This window comes from Labrus mixtus, chromosome 1 (genome assembly GCF_963584025.1).
Source record: "Labrus mixtus chromosome 1, fLabMix1.1, whole genome shotgun sequence".
Lineage (NCBI taxonomy): Eukaryota > Metazoa > Chordata > Actinopteri > Labriformes > Labridae > Labrus > Labrus mixtus.
In genome coordinates, this window is record NC_083612.1 from 26,501,961 (window position 1) to 26,523,160 (window position 21,200).

Below are 21,200 nucleotides of genomic sequence, written 5' to 3' on the forward strand. Positions count from 1 at the left end.
TTATCTTACACACAGCAGAACGACACAATCAAACAACAGAACTGAACTGCAAGGGATAACGTAACAGTAACGTAATGACACATAAAGAGAGTACAACAAAAGGACAGAAGACAGAAAACAGCTGTTTATTGCAGATGTTTTTTTTGTTGCACTTTTGGACCCTATATCGACAGATTTCTTTGTCAATTACAAATTTGATTTTCATGCTTGTTCTTTGAAAAGTTGACAATATGCATCAATTATTTCATATTGTCTTGTTTATTTTAAGTCCTTCTAGTTAGCTCTGTTTCTACAATATATCTAATGGAAATGTGTGTTGTAGTTGATGAATTGTTAGAATCCATTGCACCACACACTGCGCTAAAAATATTTTGTAACTTCTCTCCTCCTAGCAGCAGGAGGTGGCAGCATTAATCTGGCTAAAAGAATCTACCTAATGAAAAGCTTTGAAAGCTTTTACTGATCCTTATTTTGAGTACCTCAAGTATAAGCTGAGAAATAAAATCACTTCAAAATAAAACATCACATTCTGTTGGTTATTGAAATACAAACAGATTGTATTAAAAACAACAGTTTACGAGACATTAACTTTAAATCCAACAAGTAGACCTACTGTACATTGGGGGTCACACTTGCCTCACCAACTAAAATGAGGAAGTGCGATTGTTTTTTTTTTTTTTTTCACACATACCTTAGCTGCTTGACAGGTCATCTGTGGCCAACAAAAAAGAAAATCTCACAACATGACAGAAAAGAACTGTCACTAACCCATATAACTTGTCTGACAATAATGGCAGATGTATTATTATGAAATCTCAAACAAACAATGGATGACAGTGTGTCAAACCATTTGAGAAGAGGGAAATTCTAATGTACTGAAATTCTGTGTGTTTGCAAAAGGAGGAAGTTGCAAATGTGATTTCTTTAAATAAACTTCCAGGGGAAGCTTGTTGAATAAGACATTTGAATGCAGGAATTGCAGAGAGGTCATGATTCAAAGAGCAGAAGGGATTTATTTACAAGACATTAGAATACGAGGGGAAAATGGCTACAGCCATGTACAGCCATAAATGTCAATTTAATCCAATATAGACGTACAGTACTGTGATTAGTTGACTTCAAGAAATGCACATATACACAAATAGTAACAACAGTACAAGTACATGATACAGTAGGTAATAACCTATGTGCCAACTAAATACAATTCATACATCATGAGTTAAAAATGATGGTGATTGGTGCAGAAAACTACTTTTATAACAGCTGTAATTTAAATAAAATAAGATTCCCTCTAAACAACATGAACATGGGTATTGTAGAGCCACTTAGCAGTGGTTGCATTTATATTTATCTCCAGAGGCATGTATTTTTTGGTTATCAGTAAAATAATACATTCACTTTACCCATCCTTCCTTGACCTCTCACTGTTACAAGAATATGAAATTTTGTATCTTTAAGACACTATAGATTCACTTATCTTCAGAAAACTCTTAATTTGTTCAGAGTCTGGTTAAAGCCCACTGTGACTGGTTTCAAGGGTGTAAATTGTACTAAAATGAGGCAGGCAGGGAGAGGGAAAAAGAGGATGGTACACCGGGCTGGTTATTCATCAGCAGTAACATTGATGGCGTTGTCATAGGCCGCTCCTTCAAGGTCTTCTACCCGTTTCCTGTGCATCTCTGGAGGAGGTCTCGGTGGTGGATTCAGAGGAGGTTTAATGATGCTAGCCGGATTTTTCTTTATGGGTTCTTTTCTTGGAAGAATGGGCTCCCAGTGTTCACCTCGGATAGCTGCCTACAAACAAAATATAACACAAAGAATAATTGCCTGTAATGTAGTGCAACATCAAGTTACAGCTGCCTGAAACCTGGATGACAGGTAATAGTGGTCCTCGTCCTGTACACATGTACACATGCACATTTTAAAGAGATAAACCGTGCAGCCTGGAAGGATTTATACATTTTGTTGACAAATCTAGTTCAGTTAAAGAATTTGGACACACCCCTGACTGCTAGGATTTCACAACTACAGAGCTATGTCTTAACAGAGCTAATGAAACAATCTCTTCCTTGTTGCCATTTCCTTGTTTCCACCAACTAGCCACTTCCTGCTTCATCTGACAACTATTATCAATGTTCACAGTCTATAACCTGATTTACTGGAGGTGAATGTTGTAAAAGCTAACAACTTACCACAAAGTAGATGATGCTGGAGATGCCGAGGCAGACACATCCGAGAACTGTGGCAAGCATAAAACCCCCAGGTACACAGAGGCTACAAAGATAGACAGAAAGAGAAACAGACAGAGAGGGATTGAGAAGAAAAAAGAACATCAGTCTCAAGGTATTGTTCTGGGACTAAGAGGATGGCTGTCTAGCAGAGGAAAGTGGCTGAAAAAAATACTCACGCAGCAAGTATAAAGGCTCTGACATAGTAGTTCCTCGTCAGCGGCCCGAATGATTTGACAACCACAGAGAAGCAGTACTGGCCCCTGAAGGACAACAAGCCACAGGAGTGAGCAAACAGCAAATATTTTGTCCATTAAAGCTAAAACTTACAATGAAAAAGCATTAAGTGATCTGAAACTTGTAGTACTTACGTTCTCTCTACACTTGTACCCTTGGCTCTCTTGCTTCTGGGATACTCAAGTAGACACACAAACACTCCAGCAGCACTGGTTATCTGTCAAGGCTGATTCTAATTACATGGTTCACTAGGTCACATAACACTTACGATAGCACATCAAAGCAAATTTTGAAAACGAAAAGAAAATGATGGATGGACTGATTGTGTCTGATGTGAATAAATGCAGGATATGAATGGAATGCCAGCTTAAATATCGAATCTACAGGCCTATTTCTAACTTCCTACATGTATTCATCAATATAAAAATATCTTTTTTTGGGGGATATTTTGTAGTCTGGGTCCAGCCTCAGTAGGCAGAATGCTGATTATCTTGCATTATATACATACAGAAACTTTTGTAATTAACACACACACAGGCCTACTCTGCCACTGAGCACAAAAAGTACAAGCTTATATATTGTCATGATGCAGTTTATTTCAGTCTTCGCATCTTTATCTTAAGGCTCAAGTGGATTCTTAAACTGCGTGTTTGTTTTGCTGACAGCAACAAAGTAAAAGCTACGGTTTTGTTCTGCACAGAATTCGGTTTTGATAAACCGACAGGAAACTTGAAACTTTCACAAATACACAACTTAAATGTAACTGCAGTGGTTTATGAACAAGTAGCTTTAAGGATACACAGCAAATGCAGCAAACTGCCAACCTCTGAACTGTCCAGCCACCCCAACAATGCCTCCTGTGAGGTAAACTGAAACAAAGACACAGGAAGATTAAATTAACACTTTAAACAAAGAAAGTTCCTGTTAATGGCCATTATTCAGAGTTGACAAGCCCATGAAGAATTAAACATCAATTTAAAACGTCAAAGCAGTTTACAATATAGAGCTTATAGAAACGATTTGACATAATCTACTGATGTAATGATATAAAAATAGAATTATTCACACAACTAATGTAATAAATATCACGGATTAGAAATAAATTATTAAAAGACAAGATGCATTAAAGACACAATCTCCTCTAAAAAGAAAAGATGATAAAACTTTATAGAATTAAAACCAGTTAATAGCCTTTTAATTAGGCTATCTTTTTAGATTTGTTTGAATACTCACTGAGTCCCGAGGCCAGAGCCTGTTCATTGGCCCACATCGCCCACTCTATTTTCCCCATCGTGTTCACCTGAGCAGCCTCTTTACAGACAGCTTTGACTCTCCAGCAGAGCGACTCACACTGATTGTTTCTACAAGGAAGCAAAAGTATTTACGTGAAGGAATGTGGACATGCTGGCTGTGAGGGGCGGAGCTTATCCAGTTCTCATATAAGAACCATAAGAACAGTACAAAAGGGGAGGGGCTAACCAAATACCAGGCAGGTAAATTCGGTTGTTACTGCGCTCTCAAGTTTTTTTATGTTCCTGTGTTGGTTTGGGTTTTTTGTCCTGACCTTCAAACACTGAACTGTCCTCCGTTTAAACCTTTTCTCCGGTTTCGGTCGGAGGAGGAGGAGGAGCAGCGCTATAACCAATTAAACTGACTTATTTGTGATTCTGTTACGTAGAAGTCTTTACTCGAAGCTCTTTTTGCAGTTCACTCTAATTAAGTCTTTTATTAGACTTAATTATGTTAAACTTTTTTTTTTTTTTTTTTTTTTACATATTTTACAATAATATTAATCATTTTATAACACAGTGATGATTAATGCTGTCAGTGTAAGTCACATTGAACAGACTTTGGATTTGTACTTTCTTTTTCTCTTCCTGCACCTGTCCATGGACCCTGACAGAGTGAGCAAACTAAACGTGAACCTGGAAATGACAGAAGTAAAAACATGAAACACTCTCATAGACTAAAATATCCTTTTATTTATGAAACAGGGTAAGACCAACAGACATATATACTGTAGGTCTAAAATGATGATTTTGCATGATGTAAAATGAAAACATAATGAAAGTGACCAAATATATGAAAACATGCATTAAGTCATTTGCTCAGAGAGGAAGAGATCAGCTGCATAGTTTTACTGTATTTAGTTCAGTGCGTCAAAATACCTCTTTACATCTACCTGTAGTTTCTGAGTATTGTCTACAAGAACACAGATGAAATTAGGCTAATGGGAGAAGAGAGACAAATTACAAAATGACATGTGTGTCTGGTGTTGTTGTTACTTGTAAAAATAGTTACATATCACTAATACAAATGTAATTTCTGCTGACTGTATTCATTATTATGCTATTAAATGTTGTCCACTCCGGGTTGCAGGTCACACACTTTCTTTAGGAAGCCCGTCAGGTCCAAGTAGATGCTGAGTGGGATCCGTCAACACACGAGGACCTGGCCCAGCCTTGAACAGAGAATAAGAAAAGAATAGTTACACCACAGAACAGATTCTTTATTACATTTAGACTCTCAGATTTCTTGTTCTAATAATATCTTAGAATTGAAATGTATAAAGATGGATTAACTCACTAGTGTTAGATCAGTATAGGGAAGCAAACACTGTTTATCACAAAGTGTGTGGCACAATTTCAACTGAACATGCGCAACAAAATGTTGGGTCAGAGCAAGTTGCAAGGAAATGTGGAAAGAGATCTAAACTTGTGTCACTATCTCCTGATAGAGATAACCCAGCTTTAAACTGTGTGTTGTACAGTCTTTTAAAGTGACATGCTGTTACATAGAGATCAAGCAGGTTGATGTAAACTAACAGTATACATTTACACAAACATTTTGAGCAACAGTATATAAATCCATCAGTGTGTTTAAGTGTACCTTGGTACTAATAATGTAGCTTATTCCCTTTGACATGGGCTCAAGGCCAATAGCCTGCTTCAGCTCCTCAGAAATAGCAACAGGGTTAACAGGAAGGCCCTTAATAAACCTGCAGAGAAGCAAACATACAATGAGTCATTCATCAGAGGCGGAAAGAAAACACACCTTTACAACGTTGTGAAACAGCTTATCCAGGGACCTAAAGTATTCATCTATTACTGTGTATTCATTCAAATATAAACAACACATTTAGATCATATGTTTGCATGTCAGTAATACTGACAGAGGTCCAGTAACTGTCAACTCACTGTCCTCCGTTGGTCTCTGGAGGGAAGAAATGTTGAACCACCTCAACCAACTCAGGAACATACTGCTGAAGCGTGAAGATCACAGCGTTGGGTCCTGCATCGAATGTGTATGCCAACTAGAGGGACACAAACAGACTGTGACCGTCATCTAGAGAGAGCTTTCTGTTCCCTGGTCTAAAAAAAACCCCTTCAAGTTTCACATCTGTATTACACCATCTTAGAATTTCAGCTGTGTGAACTGAGGCAAGATAAAATGACTCTACATGTCTATAGTTAAACATATTAGTATATTATCATATTCTTATGAGACTCAAAAACAAAGAGCATGTTTCTACTTTAATTTACGAGTGTTTTATACCCGTTCAATACACCATGTTTTATTTAATTGACAGTTTTTCATTCAGAGAACTGAGATCACAATCCATTATTCCTTATGCCTTGAGTTCTTGTTTTGAGATGAGTAATAATGCAGGAACAAGTATTTGATTTCAAAGCAGCTTTCACATGAAGCTGTTGAAATGAACAGAACACTGGGTTTAAACATGATAGACAAAGACAACTAGAGATGGCACAGTGGGAAGTTGCTCACCCGTGTCTCCCCGTAGTGTCTGTTATACCGATGCACCACATTGATAACCTGTTGTGACACACTGTTGAGGTAGAAGATGGGAGGATAAGTGTCGAGGCAGGTGGCATGGAACTGGTTACTGTCCTTCATGGTAAGTTCAGCGAATGCAGCAAAGTCTTTTCTTCGCACTGCTTGGATCATCTCTGCCATCCGGCCTGGGACAACCGACTCAGCGCGGTGCTACAGCCACAAAGACACAGAAAAGATTGACATAGACCTTCTTTGGCACAGCTTTCAAAGCAGTTTAAATATCTCCACTTTTTAACATGTTTGTAATGTAAGTTAACTGAATATCAAAAGTTTGAGTAAAACAAAATACCTTTAAGAGACAGCTTGTTTGTACACTTGTTTGCATCCCAGAAGTGCTGCCCACTGGCTTCCTCTCAGCGCTGGCCTGTAAAAATGTGCATTGATACCATTTGATGTCATTCTTACAACTTGTTTATTTGAAAAATGCAGATGCCTTTTAGGTCGGGTAGAATCAGTTATCTGAACCAGTTTGCTTGCCCACTTCTATCATTGCAACACCTGGTGGTTTGTCGTGATAACTGGTCTCATATTGTGCAAACCAAGGGGGGTCAAAAACAGCCATGTGGGGGTGCCTTGAAACCGCCTACCTTCTATGGTCCAAACAAATGCAGATTCCACACTGGAATCAAAATGTAGAAAGTGGGACCTAGTCTCTGCTGCGTTGTTGTCAGAGAAGCCAGCAGTTCAACATAGCATGTTTCCTTAACGTCTAAAGATATAGTAAGGTTGTTTTACGATTAATTAATGCTGTAGATATCTTAAAATATCTACTGCTCCTTTAAATGTGCATTATGAGCAATAGTCAAGTCATTTGTTGTACATGTAACACAGGAAATCTTTAGTTACTAATTCTCACAGTCCCATATGTAATGTTTTTCCTCTCTCAATTCAAATGCACAAAAACGGACTTACCACAAGTACAAGTATCCTGAGCTCAGGCCAATGACTCTCTGGCTCCACCTGCTGGGCTAAACTGTCCTTGCCATCTTCTTTTTGCCCCATAAGCCATTGGACAAACCCTCCATAGATACTCCGGCATGCGCTGCCTGAGCCTTGCCTAGCAATCCCAGACAGCTCCCCATCTATGCCAAATACTCGGGCAAGAGTGTAAACTGCAACACGCCGATGACAAAACATGAAACAAACAAGTCATGTCAATAAACTGGAAAACACAGCAAACATAATATAGCTTGAAGTATTTATTGTGCTGCAAGTTTCTCAGCTCATAAAAAAATATTTATGTAAGTCATGGAAAGTTTATACACACTTGCACACATTCTTACCTAGACAAGCAAATCCAGCCGCTGAGGAAGCGAGTCCGGCAGCAGTGGGGAAGTTGTTAACAGAACAAATGTGGACTTTGTGAGATAAACCAGTGGCATCCAAAGCAGGGTCCCCGTCATTACGTCTCTTCCTTGATAATCGTCGAACTAGATTGAGTACACAGAAAGATTACACACTGGCCTGGCTGACTCTCTTTGACACCTAGGTTATTTTATTATTGTGCTATTAAGAGGGGAAAACAGCCAGGACTCACTCTCTCTGAGACAAGACTGTAGCCTTGGATGGGTTATGTCCTCCTCTTTGCCATTGAGCCATATCCGATCTTCCTGAAAGGATCTGCTGGTGGCAACTGTTGTGGTAGTTTTCAGCTGAACAGAAGGTGGAAATCAGGGCAGATATTTTAGAAACAAAGACTTATGCACATCATTAAGTAACTATTTACGGTTCTCATCATCAAGGCAATATTCAACCACTAATTAAAACATTATTATAATCAGACACAAGAAGGCCTATCTATATTATCTTGTAATGTTTACTTAGATTGTAAAAGAACAAATACTGACACTATACACATACTACCCCTGAATCTTAATTTTTAGTTTTGCCAGAATGAGACAAAAAAACATTTTGTGACAAGCATGACTGATTTAGCAACACTTTTATTTTAGTAGTTTTAAGATGATTGAAAAAGCTCTGATCTGAAAACTAGGAAAGTCCTGTCAGCTAGGTGGGTGAATCAAAACTTGCTTTGAGTAGATATTGATAGTGGGTCGTTGTCAGGCTTTGTTTGGACTGAGCACTTAAGTTTCATTCTCTGAGCATCAACAGGAGAGGCAGTTGACGTGTGTCACACCCTCTGTTGATTGCAAGCTGAAAATCTGGGGCGGGATTTTCACGAAAATCCAAGTTCAAAAGAGTCTGAATCCGAAACTGCCAGCAGAACAAGCTCTGATCTGAAAACAGCGTCTGACGCTTCAGCGTGGCCACAGAGCCCGGGTATCCACGACTACTGCTTTGCCTATTTTCTCTGGTCATCTGCTAAACGCAACATGTGCTACAAAAAAATCTCTGTCATTCATGGGAACAGGAAAAGACACATCTGTCATAGACAACGAAATCTTAAGAACTTGTCTCTGCTTAAGAAAGCCTCTTCTACCCACCCTTCATTTACTTTTGGCCTCTGGAACTGTCAATCTGCTGTGAATAAAACTGAATTCATCCAAGCACTTGCAAAAATGTCAGACATTCAGGCACTTGCCCTTACTGAAACCTGGATCCGCCCAGAAAATACATTCACACCAGCTGCTCTTTCTGTTGACACAGTGTTCTCACACACACACACCCCGCTCTGTTGGACGTGGAGGTGGTACAGGTATCCTCATTTCTAATACCTGGAAATTCAATAAACTCTTCCCACTGAGCAACAACTCCTCATTTGAATATCACACAATCTTGGTTACTGCTCTTATTAAAATGTACATTGCTATCATTTACCGCCCACCAGGGTGTAATCTGAATGATTTTGTTGTGGAACTGGACATGCTACTCTCAGAAATCCCTGATGATGGAACACCACTGATTGTAATGGGAGACATGAATATACACACTGATAAAGCCCAGGCAACAGACTTCCTTGCTCTCCTATCCTCATTTGACCTCACGCAGGTCCCAACTCCTCCTACCCACAAAGCTGGCAACCCTCTTGATTTAATTCTGACTCGGAACTGCTCGACAGCAAACCTGATTGTCACCCCTCTGCATCTATCAGACCACTTCGTTATTCAATTCACAATCTCCTTGCCGGAACTCCCTCAGGCACACCCACAAATGGTGTCATACCACCAAAACATGCGATCGCTCAAGCCAGCTCAGCTGTCTAACGAGGTCTTGGCTGCCATGCCTGCCCATAAGGTCTTTACCGCACTCTCTACAGACAACGCTACAGACACACTCTGCTCCACACTAGCCTCATCTCTGAACAAACTCTGCCCTCTGGTGTCCAAACCCGCTCGCAAAATCCACCCTAGTCCATGGCTCACGGAAGTCATAAGAGAGCAAAGAGCAGGGCTGAGGTCAGCAGAGAGAAAATGGCAAAAATCCAAACAGTCCGCTGACCTCAATGACTATAAGCAAAGACTCGTCTCATTCTCCTCCAGCCTGAAAACGGCCAAGACAACATATTATCAGAACAAGATATGCAATGCCACAGATACAAGAAAAATGTTTTCTGCTTTTAACTCACTGCTTCAACCACTTCCTCCTCCACCCTCCGATCTGTTCACACCAGACATGTTTGCCTCGTATTTTACTGAAAAGGTTGCAACCATCAGTAACCAGTTTTCTGAGCCTGACCAACTCAGCCCAAAGGCACCAACCAAAAGTGCCTCACTCGACTCGTTCTCCTCTCTGACACTCATCTCAGGATCTGCCCTCTGCTGGTTCGTGTCCTACCTCTCTGGGCGATCCTTTAGAGTGTCTTGGAAGGGAGAAGTGTCCAAAGAGCACAGCTTATCCACAGGGGTACCTCAAGGGTCAGTGCTTGGTCCCTTTCTCTTCTCCATATACACAAGCTCACTTGGTTCAATAATCCGCTCTCATGGCTTCTCATACCACTGCTATGCTGATGATACCCAGCTCTTCCTGTCATTCCCGCCAGACGATGTTACAGTCTCTGCAAGAATCTCGTCATGCCTTGCTGATATCTCTAAAGGGATGAATGAACGGCACCTTCAACTCAATCTTTCAAAGACTGAGCTCCTTGTCATCCCAGCCAGTCCCTCTATGCAACCACAGATCAATATCCAGCTTGGAACAACCAAACTCATGCCCACAAAGTCTGCCCGGAACCTGGGTGTCATGATTGATGACCAGCTAACATTTTAGGTTCAAGTAGCCTCGATTGCCCGGTCATGTCGATTTGCCCTGTACAACATCAGGAAGATCAGACCTTACCCGTCAGAACATGCTACACAGCTCCTGGTACAGGCTCTTGTGATATCACGCATCGATGGTGGAATGAACTTCCAAACTCCATTCGATCTGCAGAGTCCCTCTGCACCTTTAAGAAAAAGCTAAAGACCCAGCTCTTTCATGAATACCTACTAACTTAATGATGATGGTCTCGATATCATTGATGATGATGATGGTTGTGACGATTGTTTTTGTTTGATAACGACGACTTATAAGATGGTTTCTATACTGATTAGAGCTCTCAAGAACTGCCCTCAATGTTGTGCTTTGCCTCTGGTCACTTCCTGTCAGCACCTGTGTGTCCAATCGGACTCAAAGCTGATCGTTTGCTCTTACTGACATTGTTCCCTTTTTTCTAGATCCTTGCTTGTGTTGTACTTACTCTCTGATGTACGTCGCTTTGGATAAAATCGTCTGCTAAGTGAATTGTAGAATGATTGCAGGAAAGAACGGTTGTTGTCTGTTGCAGCTCTGACGGTAATACAACAATTTTAAGGCGCATTAAGCTAAAAGTTTTGATAGATGAACATTATGTAAATACCTGGTCTTGATGCAATGTGACACTCAGAGAGGAGTTTATGGGTAGAATGAGTTCTTCATGTCTCTTCCCCCCTGCAAAAGTAGCATGCATAGAGAGAGCTATTATATAGGTATATAATGAATCCATATAAACATGCTTGAAACAAATGCACTCGTTAATCGGCCCAAGTAAAGGTTAAAACAGTGTCATACAAACAGTGACCATGTTACCTGGAGACTTGCAGGCTGCAGCAGAATGAGTGTGTTTCTCGTAGTAACAACATAAAGACGGAGTGTGTCCTCATAACTAACGTGAATTATTTTGTGAATAAAAATACATCTGATGAATATGTTTGACTTAACAAATAAAATCAAAACAAAGCAGCATTAGTTCGGACACTTTCCAGCTCCTGCTTCAGTTGTAACCTTAATATTTACAGTCTGTGGTAACACCGGCTGAAAGTCACCGGTTGACACGGTCACCCTTTTAACCGAAACACCAGTATTCAGATGGACACAAAACACAAGTCACCATACAAGAACAAGATGCGTAATTAGTGATTAGTCTTATTTTAAAGCTCGTTACACCTGCAGTTCAAAGCTACACATAAGTCTTGGTGATACTTACAGTATTTAATGACAGCTATATTCACAGGAGCGGTGCATGTCACTATATGTGGCTTGTCCACACAGTCTTCAGGCATATCTGTATTTGTAAACCGATGTTTGTTTTGAGAAAATCGTACCTGAATATTCTGAAATACACTGCACAAGGCTCCCCTCGAGTTCAGCTGACTATATTCACCTTAGTTGTAGCGTTTCCTGGAGGACTCTCTCGATTGGCGAGCGTAGAACATGTGACTAAGCCGTCCACCAATCAGAGCCAAACAGTGTTGAGGAAACAGTCGGAGTAGCCAATGAGAAGTCATCTGACCACGGTGGTGCGAAATGGGGCAAGGACAGAGACCAACCCTCAAATTCGTAGGGTTGGTTGAGATTATTGTAAATTTCAGCCATTTATTAAAAATTATAATATTATTTGCACATTTATCTGATTGAATAATAATGTGATTTAACCAAATCAAAGAAAGGAATAAAAACGGCAGTCAATATTGTGACTGTTCAGCGAAAGGTGTAGTTAGATAGTTACAAGAGAAAACTTATTTTCAATGTTAAAACAGTGATGGCAGATATAACTTTGAAATTAAATGATGATCAGGACTTAAGTACAACATGGAGATACTATAACTCCAAATCCATAATTCAGAGGCAAAAGACCCTTTTTTTTAAACTACAAAATCATTTGACAGTGAAACTTGTTTTACAGGGCATAGTTGATGACCTTGAAGACTAGGTATTGTCATCATTAAACTACATAATAGTGTGAAAAATAGTCTATATCAGCTTGAATTAAAACAAAAGTTGCTTCATGCATCAGTAGTAATAATGCAATTATGTAAGTGACAAGGCCATTCTGCCTCTTTGAATCAATGTTGTGGATAATACTAAGGTACCCTTACTTGAATTAACTTTTATGGCAGTAAGACTATTGTTGATCATTTTCACATTGTTTATAACAAGTTTTGTTTTACGTAAAGGATCACAACCTCTTTAACCAATGATAAGTGAACAGTTTAACAACCTATAGAAACTAATTTTCTTGAAGAATGAGACATTGTTTTCATCCACTTGGCAATGAATGAACATGCAATTGCAAAGCAAGAACCTCAAAATATTTAAGTAAATTAAGGTATCACTAACTTTTAGGTTTTAAACAAAAAAGAAAAAACATAAAACATAAAACATAATTCAGATACATTTTACCAACTGTTATTATGTCACTTGCTTATTCTACCTTGGCTCATTACTGTATGCTGATTAAAGAAACAAAGCTTGCTTAACAGCAGCAGTAGTCTTATTGAAATGACAGGGTGTTTCTCACAGACGAATAATACAAATAATTATTTTTTGCCTTTTATTTTAAAAGCAGTTGGGATACATTTAGGAATCGGTTAACTCTAGATTCAGACATGAAGTCCAATATTTGAGATTGTTGTTTCAAGAAAATAGTCAATCCTCGGTAAAGAGACAGTAAGTTCAGTAAATGTGGGACGATGCTGCAAGTTTTCTGTTCTTGTGTTGAGTGTACTCACAACCAGGATAACTGTGTGCCTTTACCCAATGGAACAGAATTTGTGAAAAGAAGAAAGAAAATAAACAGGACACTTGTTCATATGAAAACTGATAATTGTAGAAATTGTTCACCAGACGAACTTTAAGGCTTTTGTCAATTCTTTTAAGTAAACCTTATAAATGTCAGCAAAAAGAAAATATCAAAGCAAACTCCAGCACTAATTGGAAGCTTTCCATTAATAGAGGACTGTATAATGTATTCACAGAGCAGTCCAAATAAATGCAACAGCAGCCTATTATCTGAATGTGTTTGTTTGATGAGCAGAATCCATGGTAAAACATAAAAAAACAAGTAACTATTGAGAAGTGTTGGTGGAGTCAAACATGAGAACACCATGAGCCATCATGCCATCATAAGCAGTGCACAGCTTTACCAATAGAGATCTTAAAAGAACACCTTAAATGAGCCTGTGTGTATGTACCCCCACCACTTATGCCACATTGATTACTCCACTCTGTTGGTCTTCCTTCTTGGCATACAGTGTCCAGAAACACAGAATCTAGTGTGGCATCTCAGGATTCAGTTAGATAAAGGTGCTATCAAAGTCCCAGTAAAGAATGTCCTGGCTCTTTTCAGGCCTCATGTTCCAACGTATTAATCATCCTCATCATCAGAGTCCATCACCCGCCTTCTGTTGAACTAGAAAAAGAAAGGACAAAAATGTTGGATGAACCAATACGTGACAGTGAATGAAAATGATTTGATACTTTAATGAATCTCACTTTGACCGTTGTCTTCTTCTCTGTCTGCTGACTGACTTTTTCTAGAATCTCGATTAAACCTGTCTCAGAAATCTGAGAAAAGAGAAGATGCATTCATGACTTAGCTGGAATGTGAAGCAATGTTGACGGCATTAGTGCTGCAGCCATCAGGAGTCATTCCCTTACCTTTCCTCCTAACTTTCCAAAACGAGCCATTTGAATGAGATAGTTTTCAACTGCTTTGGCCTTCTCCGGTTTCACCAAAGCAAGGTTGCTCACTAAGAAAAAGAGAGAATATTTCACTGTGCTCACACTTGAATAGTATTACATGTACAAATGTTACATTACACAAAAGTTTTAATTAAACTCTGGTCAGCTTTGTCAAAGCTCAGATAGGATATATATTCTGTATGGCACTTAATAGGCCTGGACGATGACAAAAAATGTTATCATGAGAAAAAATGTCATAACAGTTATCAGTCATTATAATTATCGTTATCAAAACGCCCAGACCTAGCACTTAGCTTCGTTAGAATGAACACATTTTGCTGTTATTCATATCTAGAACATTCTTAAAGCTGGCACGCTGGTAGTAACTTGGCTATAGATAGTACTCGCTCAATTGATCGATGACTCCTCAAGACAATGATTTATCTTCAGAACACAGTAATAAATATGTAAGCAGTCTTACATCTGGCACGGGCAGACTGGTCAAGAACTTGAGCCAATATAGAATTCCTCATGTCCGTTTCTCTGTGAATTAAAAGTAAAAATATGAGCACAGGAGCACAACCTTTGTAACCCATTTCTACGTTGATATTTCACTGCTCTTTAATATACAGTATTTGAATGCCCTTTATGTAGTTCATGTTAAATATAGTGTAGCATTAATAGGACAAAATTTGATATATAAAATTAATGACATATTAGATCACTATACTTGTAGGCTGTTGAAATAACACATTAAACACATCATACCTTTGTTTGGCCTCCTCTCCTTGTTGATTATTTGAAGCATTCTGAAAGAAAGTAAACATACAATGACATACTGTAGGTTGTATAATTCAACTTAGTGAAGGAAGTAAAACTTGATATAGAAAAATAATTCTTACACAACACAACTCCCTTGAGTTTGGTAATGGCCTGACATGATAACTTAATGCCAAAAAGTGTTTCCCTATGATGATCACGATGTAAGTTCTGATTGATTGATTTCATTACACTTCTTGTTAAGCTTTTAACGAATACATTGAAATTAGATATGCACTGGGATGGACCCTTTAAAAAAGGTGAAATGTAAAGTCGTCAGCACTCCGTAGTGCAGGGATGGGCAACTTTGGTCACGGCAAGGGCCGCATTCAATTAATTCTCCCTGCCGAAGGGCCAAATTGTAGTATACAAAAATGATCAATTATGAATCAATTATAAAAAAATAAAAATCAATTATGTCTCAAATTTAACTCAACATATCCCAGTGATCAAATATTATTATGGAGGTATTTCTGGTTTTCATGATTTCATGGCAGATTTTGTCACATTTTCTTCATGTTTCCAATTTATTGATATGTAAAAAATTGACCTGAGGGCCACGTTGAGGGCCGCATGTGGCCCCCGGGCCGCCAGTTGCCCACCCCTGCCGTAGTGGTCAAAGAATGTGAGGTGACACTGATGTTTTTAAATATTTCAAAAAGTCATCTGTCTTTCTCTTGTAATGTCTTCTACTACTTGTCTGTCAGTATCTACTCCAGGTCTAAATGATCTGTGATGAGAAGTTAACATCTTGTAAAATGAACACATTGATGTGTCGTGCTCTGCTAAACCCTGGGTGCAGTATTGTGTACGATTTATGTTCAGGGTTAAAACATTACTGTGTGTTAAATTATATTAAGCCTGATTGCTTGGACTGAAATCTGACACACTGCAGTGGTTAACATATCATAATGTAGGCCTAGTAAACCATCCTGCCATCTCACATAGCGCACACCCAACAGAACATCTATGAAAATACTCCATCCAGACTACACTCATCAGTTTACTGAAAACTACAATCATCTTTTTAAACCCCCTTTGTTTCATTTCGTTTCAGCTAGCATTGGTTGTTATCAGAGGGGTGTGTGCTGTCAAGCTAGCGGTGAGGAGATTTTGTCTTTTTTATTTCTGCTTTCTGATTTGTCTCTCTACCGACTGACATAATATCATGTTGCATGCTGTCATAAGTGAGCTTCACGTATCCTTCAAGTCGACACAGTTGAGTTGTGGTGACTAGTTTAGCTACAGCAGCGTTAGCTAGCAGCTCCTTATACGGCGGACACACACACACACACACACACACACACACACACATGTTTCACAGCTTTTTGTTCTTACCCCGTGCTTTGCCTGAAGCTCCGCCATCCTCTGTTGCCTTATAGCCTCTAATTCGTCGTCGGCCATGGTTTACAACAGTTGTGTAGACTCAGAAGACTAAAAAACGAGGGGATCTAATATAATGCACCTAAACTGGCATCAGAAGGCAAGGCCCTGTGGCTCAGGGTGGGTAATCGAAATTGAAGCTATCGATCGAACACACAGGGTAAAGCAATCGAGAAGAGAGTTAGGTATCACCTATGGCAGTGTGGTTCTCAAACTATGGTACGCATACCACCGGTGGTACGCGGGCTCCCTGTGGTGGTACGCAAAGGAATCTCCGCAATATATAAAAAGATGTTCAGCATAAAACGACAATTTTGTTGTTGTCGTCGTCGTACTCTTATCTTGTCTGTCTTGTGGGTTGTATTCATATCAAATGTGGATCTGATTATTTATTGGAGTTCAGAACAGAATCGGCTGCATGCAGCTGCTGGACATTTACATTTTTAAAGCTTCAGTTTTGATACATTTACAAAAGTGTACGGACAGTGGACCTTATCGCTCCCCCTCTCTCTTGCTCTGAAGCTGATGTGATTCTGCTCTCTTTTGCTGTCTTAACTCTCTGCAGGAGTCGAGAGGGACTTTTATTTTAAAGGGAGTTTTGCTATGTTGAACGTTGAATGCGGAGCCTTATAATACAGATGCTCTCTCTCTCTCTCTCTCTCTCTCCCCTGCTCTCTCTCTCTCTGCCCTGCTCTCTCTCTCTCTCCCCCCCTGCTCTCTCTCTCCCCCCCTGCTCTCTCTCTCTCTCTCTCCCCTGCTCTCTCTCTCTCTCTCCCCTGCTCTCTCTCTCTCTCTCCCCCTGCTCTCTCTCTCTCCCCTGCTCTCTCTCTCTCTCTCCCCTGCTCTCTCTCTCTCTCTCCCCCCTGCTCTCTCTCTCTCTCCCCTGCTCTCTCTCTCCCCTGCTCTCTCTCTCTCTCTCTCTCTCCCCTGCTCTCTCTCTCTCTCTCCCCTGCTCTCTCTCTCTCCCCTGCTCTCTCTCTCTCTCTCCCCTGCTTTCTCTCTCTCTTTCTCTCTCCCCCCCCTGCTCTCTCTCTCTCTCTCTCCCCTGCTCTCTCTCTCCCCTGCTTTCTCTCTCTCTCTCTCTCTCTCTCTCCCCTGCTCTCTCTCTCTCTCTCCCCTGCTTTCTCTCTCTCTCTCTCTCTCTCTCTCTCCCCTGCTCTCTCTCTCTCGCACGCAGACATTTTATGAATAAATTAAAAATTAAATAAGAACAGGTCGGAAATATACTTGGGCCCAGGTATCGTCTTTGTGTGGGAAACACTGGAGACTAAATTTTCTAAAACTGGTTGTTGGTATAAAGTTGTCATTTTAATGGTTCTGCACTTTTTTTGATTTGGGCAAATGTCAGAGTTGTTTTAGTTAAAGTGTCAGTTCTAGCGCTAGCCCTTAGTAGTCATACAGTGTGGCTGCCAACAGTCAATAATAAATAATATTCTTTTATGAATACATTTGCCTCCTGCATGAAAAGTGTGTAGAAATAGGCCTACAGTGTATTTTAACGTCTGCCATAATGGTGGTACTTGGAGAGCCAAATATTTTCGGAGGTGGTACACAGTCTAAAAAGTTTGAGAACCACTGACCTATGGGTATCTTTTTACAGTCTATGGGTATCACACATTATCACCCAGCGGCAACCTCCGGTCTTGAAATATAATAATAACAATAATATTTATAGTCTTTGATTTTCACACATATCACACAGGACAAAGATGTTGCGTTCACTATATTTGAACTATGTTTTAAGATATAATTGAGGAATTCATGCAATGTTTTTGCAAATTAGCTATGCAGTGAGTCCGTTTTTAATAGTCGGCTAGTTATACAGAATTTGACTTCTAGTCTTTATATTTTGAAAGAATGATGTTTTTGAATAAACAAAAGGCGTAGGCCTATGTATTTACAGTAGGCTACATGTATGATTGGAAAAGACCAACATATTTGACAAAAAACACCTAGTTTAATAGGTTTATGAATTTACAAAAACTATAGGAAACTGATAAAAAAAAAATCAAATTGAAGGATTATTTAGAATAAACAACTATGAATGTTTAGCTGGTGCTTAGATGAATGTTCTTGATACATTTGCCCTGTGCTTGTGAAGTGTTAGTTGGGCAATCTAACACACAGGATAAAGCTTTGAACTATGTTTTAAAATATAATTAAGGAATTCATGCAATATTTTTGGAAATTAGTTAAGCAGTAAGTACGTATTTAATAGTAGACTAGTTATACAGAATTTGACTTCTTGTCTTTTTATTGTAAAAGAATGTTGATGTTTTGGAAAAAACAAAAGGCGTATCGATATAGGTATCATGCATGATAGTCAAAGACCAACACATTTGACAGAAGAAACACCTAGTTTAATAGGTTTATGAATTTACAAAAAATACTGATTAAAACATAATTCAAGTTGAAGGATTAGTTGAACTGTGATAGTTCAGCTGGTGCTTAGATGGATGTTCTTGATACAGTTGCCCTGTGCTCGTGAAGTGTTAGTTGGTAGAAGAAGGAGGAATCCTCAGCTTGATCTCTAGCTCCCTCTGTATGTACTATAAGAGAAACGACTCAGCAGCAGAGGGACATGGTACTTTTGTCCAGGGTCAATGATAGTGAAAACAATCTGGAAAAAAACAACAACAATCATGTGATCAACAATTACAAGTAGCACATAACAATTTATATGTGGCTAATTATTTGGTGATGTATTTACAAAAACACAATAAATCTACAAGCAGGAAAGGCAGCAGTATACAGTGGTGACATAACACAAATAATTTCCTCACCTCAACATATGGATAGAAGCTGTTCTCTCCCATACTCTCCCAGTACTGAGCAGTGTCAAAATGCATTTTATACACACCAGGTGTAAACATTTGTTTTGTGATGAGTCCTGGGCAACGCCCATCATCATTAGTGGCTCTGTTGAGACAAATGATAACATTTTTTTGAGATACCCCTATGATAAGAATTTATGACTCCAATGTGTGTTGTTTTTTGTTTGTTTTTGCATGAAGCTATTGTCCTCATGTTTTTACCCAGATGTTATCAAACTCCAGGCATTTGTGGATGGGTCTTGTCGATAGAGACTAAGGGCCATATTGGAGCCAGGGACACCCATGGCAGTGTTGAGCACATGGGTGGTCAGAGGACTAGGTGAGCCCATTGCTGTAGCCTACAAAAGAAGGGAGTGAGACTTTAAAATAAATAAAGATTTATTGACTCTGAAGCATTCACATCAAAATATTACTATAATTGTCGTGCAAATCTTTTGACTGCCAGCAAAAACTTGAATGTATACAATCCCTCTTGACATGAGGCATTGAGATCACAAAATTTCATTTGAGATATTTTTTAACTTTGATATCATAAAACTTCAACATCCCATATTTAAATAAAAACAGCTTTATCAATGTTTCAAATCAGTCATCACATGCTTTTCCCTCTTTATCCATGAATGCTTGTGGTTGGAGTTATCTATGCAAAGTTAAAATTTTGCTCTGAACAATCATAGATAATTATGGTTCATTTTTTTTAAGGTTTTCATGCAGTGAAATTCAAAATATATTAAATAGTTGAATATTATTTTGTATGCATTCCTTCAGACAATCAAATTGAACCTGAATAAAAGTTGACTGCAAATGTTCAGTAGTTAGGATATAAAATGTAACATTTATGTTTCAATATTCGATTATTGTCAAACACTTTCTACTTCCACAGACTGGACTTTTGACAGCTCATTTTGAAGCCTCCTTCAAATTACAAAATATTGCTCAAGCCCGAGCTCATGCAGACGCTATTAAAAAGCCTTCTATCGAACAAAACATCTTATTGTATGTAAAACGTTTCTTTGAATTGAGCTTCTTTGGTCAAAACCTTTCGATTGGTTTGTATATTTTCAAAATATTTGAGCTTACCTTGTTTTCTGGCAAAATATGACCCTTGAGTTGCTGGAGCCTGTTAGCACTCATGTGCGCTTATGAATAGAATCCAAACTGGGTCAACAGTTTTAACCAAATAATTAGATTTTATGGTTTATATGGCTTATTTAACAGCATGCGATTTGTTGTCACATGAAGGTTTTAAGAGTGTCATGTTCAGAGCAAAATTCAGCCCACACTGGCTTATCTCTTTGTCAACAGAAAACTGGTTGTGCAAGAGCTCTGCTCAGCTTTGAACTTTGTGGTAACAGATGAATGAACTGGACAAAGACAATGAGTACATTAATGGAATAAAAGGGAGCGTGCGTCTTGTGATATGGTTTCTTTCAGATATGTTGTTTTTCTGACATAGATATGCCTAACTGCTGGGTTATTTCAAACATGCAATTATTCAACCATTTCTGAAAAAACAAATCTGGATCTGTTATCTCTTTATAATTACACCAACGTCTAAGCTGCCATTTCTGTCAAATGTACACAAGAATGTCATTTTAACCCAACAAGTTGATTGACATGCAAGTAATGTTTTTAGCCATTTTTTATCTGGTTTTACAGCTCGCCAGAGTACTGAAACAGCCCAATGGAAGACAACCTAATTATCTGTTGATAGAGGGGAACGTTCTCTTCTTGTCCTTTAGATCTGCCCGCTGCTTTTGACACTGTTGACCACTCCATACTACTACACCTTCTTCAAACCTGGGTCGGTCATAAAAGGAACTACGCTACAACAGCACCTGTCCAATAGAACATTTTCAGTTGTCATAGCTGTCTTTTATGAGGCGCCGATTGTAAAGTTGCACACACTACAAATAACAACAACATTTCTCCACATTTAGCCCTAAAACATCACTTTTTATTCACA

The 21,200-nt window shown here is 39.0% G+C and overlaps 4 protein-coding genes across 5 annotated transcripts; all 4 read right to left on the reverse strand.

Moving 5' to 3' along the window:
• Positions 1-993: 993 nt before the first annotated feature.
• Positions 994-3,845, reverse strand: LOC132975738 (cytochrome b-245 light chain). Of its 2 annotated transcripts, none has more exons than XM_061040504.1 (7): positions 3,699-3,845; positions 3,265-3,334; positions 2,600-2,674; positions 2,408-2,491; positions 2,193-2,274; positions 1,534-1,794; positions 994-1,430 (listed from the first exon to the last, which is right to left on the reverse strand). In XM_061040504.1, exons 1-6 carry the CDS (start codon positions 3,754-3,756, stop codon positions 1,603-1,605), a joined length of 561 nt encoding a protein of 186 aa, XP_060896487.1. In that variant the 5' UTR covers positions 3,757-3,845; the 3' UTR covers positions 994-1,430; positions 1,534-1,602. The 2 variants fall into 2 exon arrangements, with proteins under 2 accessions (XP_060896487.1, XP_060896497.1); XM_061040514.1 differs by having other exon boundaries at positions 994-1,424; positions 1,528-1,794.
• A 583-nt stretch (positions 3,846-4,428) lies between these two features.
• mvda (mevalonate (diphospho) decarboxylase a) lies at positions 4,429-11,912 on the reverse strand. Its single transcript, XM_061040467.1, has 10 exons — positions 11,722-11,912; positions 11,116-11,186; positions 7,858-7,972; positions 7,604-7,750; positions 7,233-7,432; positions 6,610-6,684; positions 6,252-6,470; positions 5,663-5,778; positions 5,355-5,463; positions 4,429-4,926 (listed from the first exon to the last, which is right to left on the reverse strand). Exons 1-10 carry the CDS (start codon positions 11,795-11,797, stop codon positions 4,846-4,848), a joined length of 1,209 nt encoding a protein of 402 aa, XP_060896450.1. The 5' UTR covers positions 11,798-11,912; the 3' UTR covers positions 4,429-4,845.
• A 1,724-nt stretch (positions 11,913-13,636) lies between these two features.
• On the reverse strand, positions 13,637-16,539 carry pdcd5 (programmed cell death 5). Its single transcript, XM_061040524.1, has 6 exons — positions 16,356-16,539; positions 14,967-15,007; positions 14,680-14,741; positions 14,175-14,266; positions 14,010-14,081; positions 13,637-13,926 (listed from the first exon to the last, which is right to left on the reverse strand). Exons 1-6 carry the CDS (start codon positions 16,419-16,421, stop codon positions 13,882-13,884), a joined length of 378 nt encoding a protein of 125 aa, XP_060896507.1. The 5' UTR covers positions 16,422-16,539; the 3' UTR covers positions 13,637-13,881.
• A 2,199-nt stretch (positions 16,540-18,738) lies between these two features.
• On the reverse strand, positions 18,739-20,536 carry uraha (urate (5-hydroxyiso-) hydrolase a). The gene is made up of 4 exons (XM_061040230.1): positions 20,315-20,536; positions 19,436-19,572; positions 19,184-19,319; positions 18,739-19,020 (listed from the first exon to the last, which is right to left on the reverse strand). Exons 1-4 carry the CDS (start codon positions 20,366-20,368, stop codon positions 18,931-18,933), a joined length of 417 nt encoding a protein of 138 aa, XP_060896213.1. The 5' UTR covers positions 20,369-20,536; the 3' UTR covers positions 18,739-18,930.
• Between the last annotated feature and the right edge of the window lie 664 nt (positions 20,537-21,200).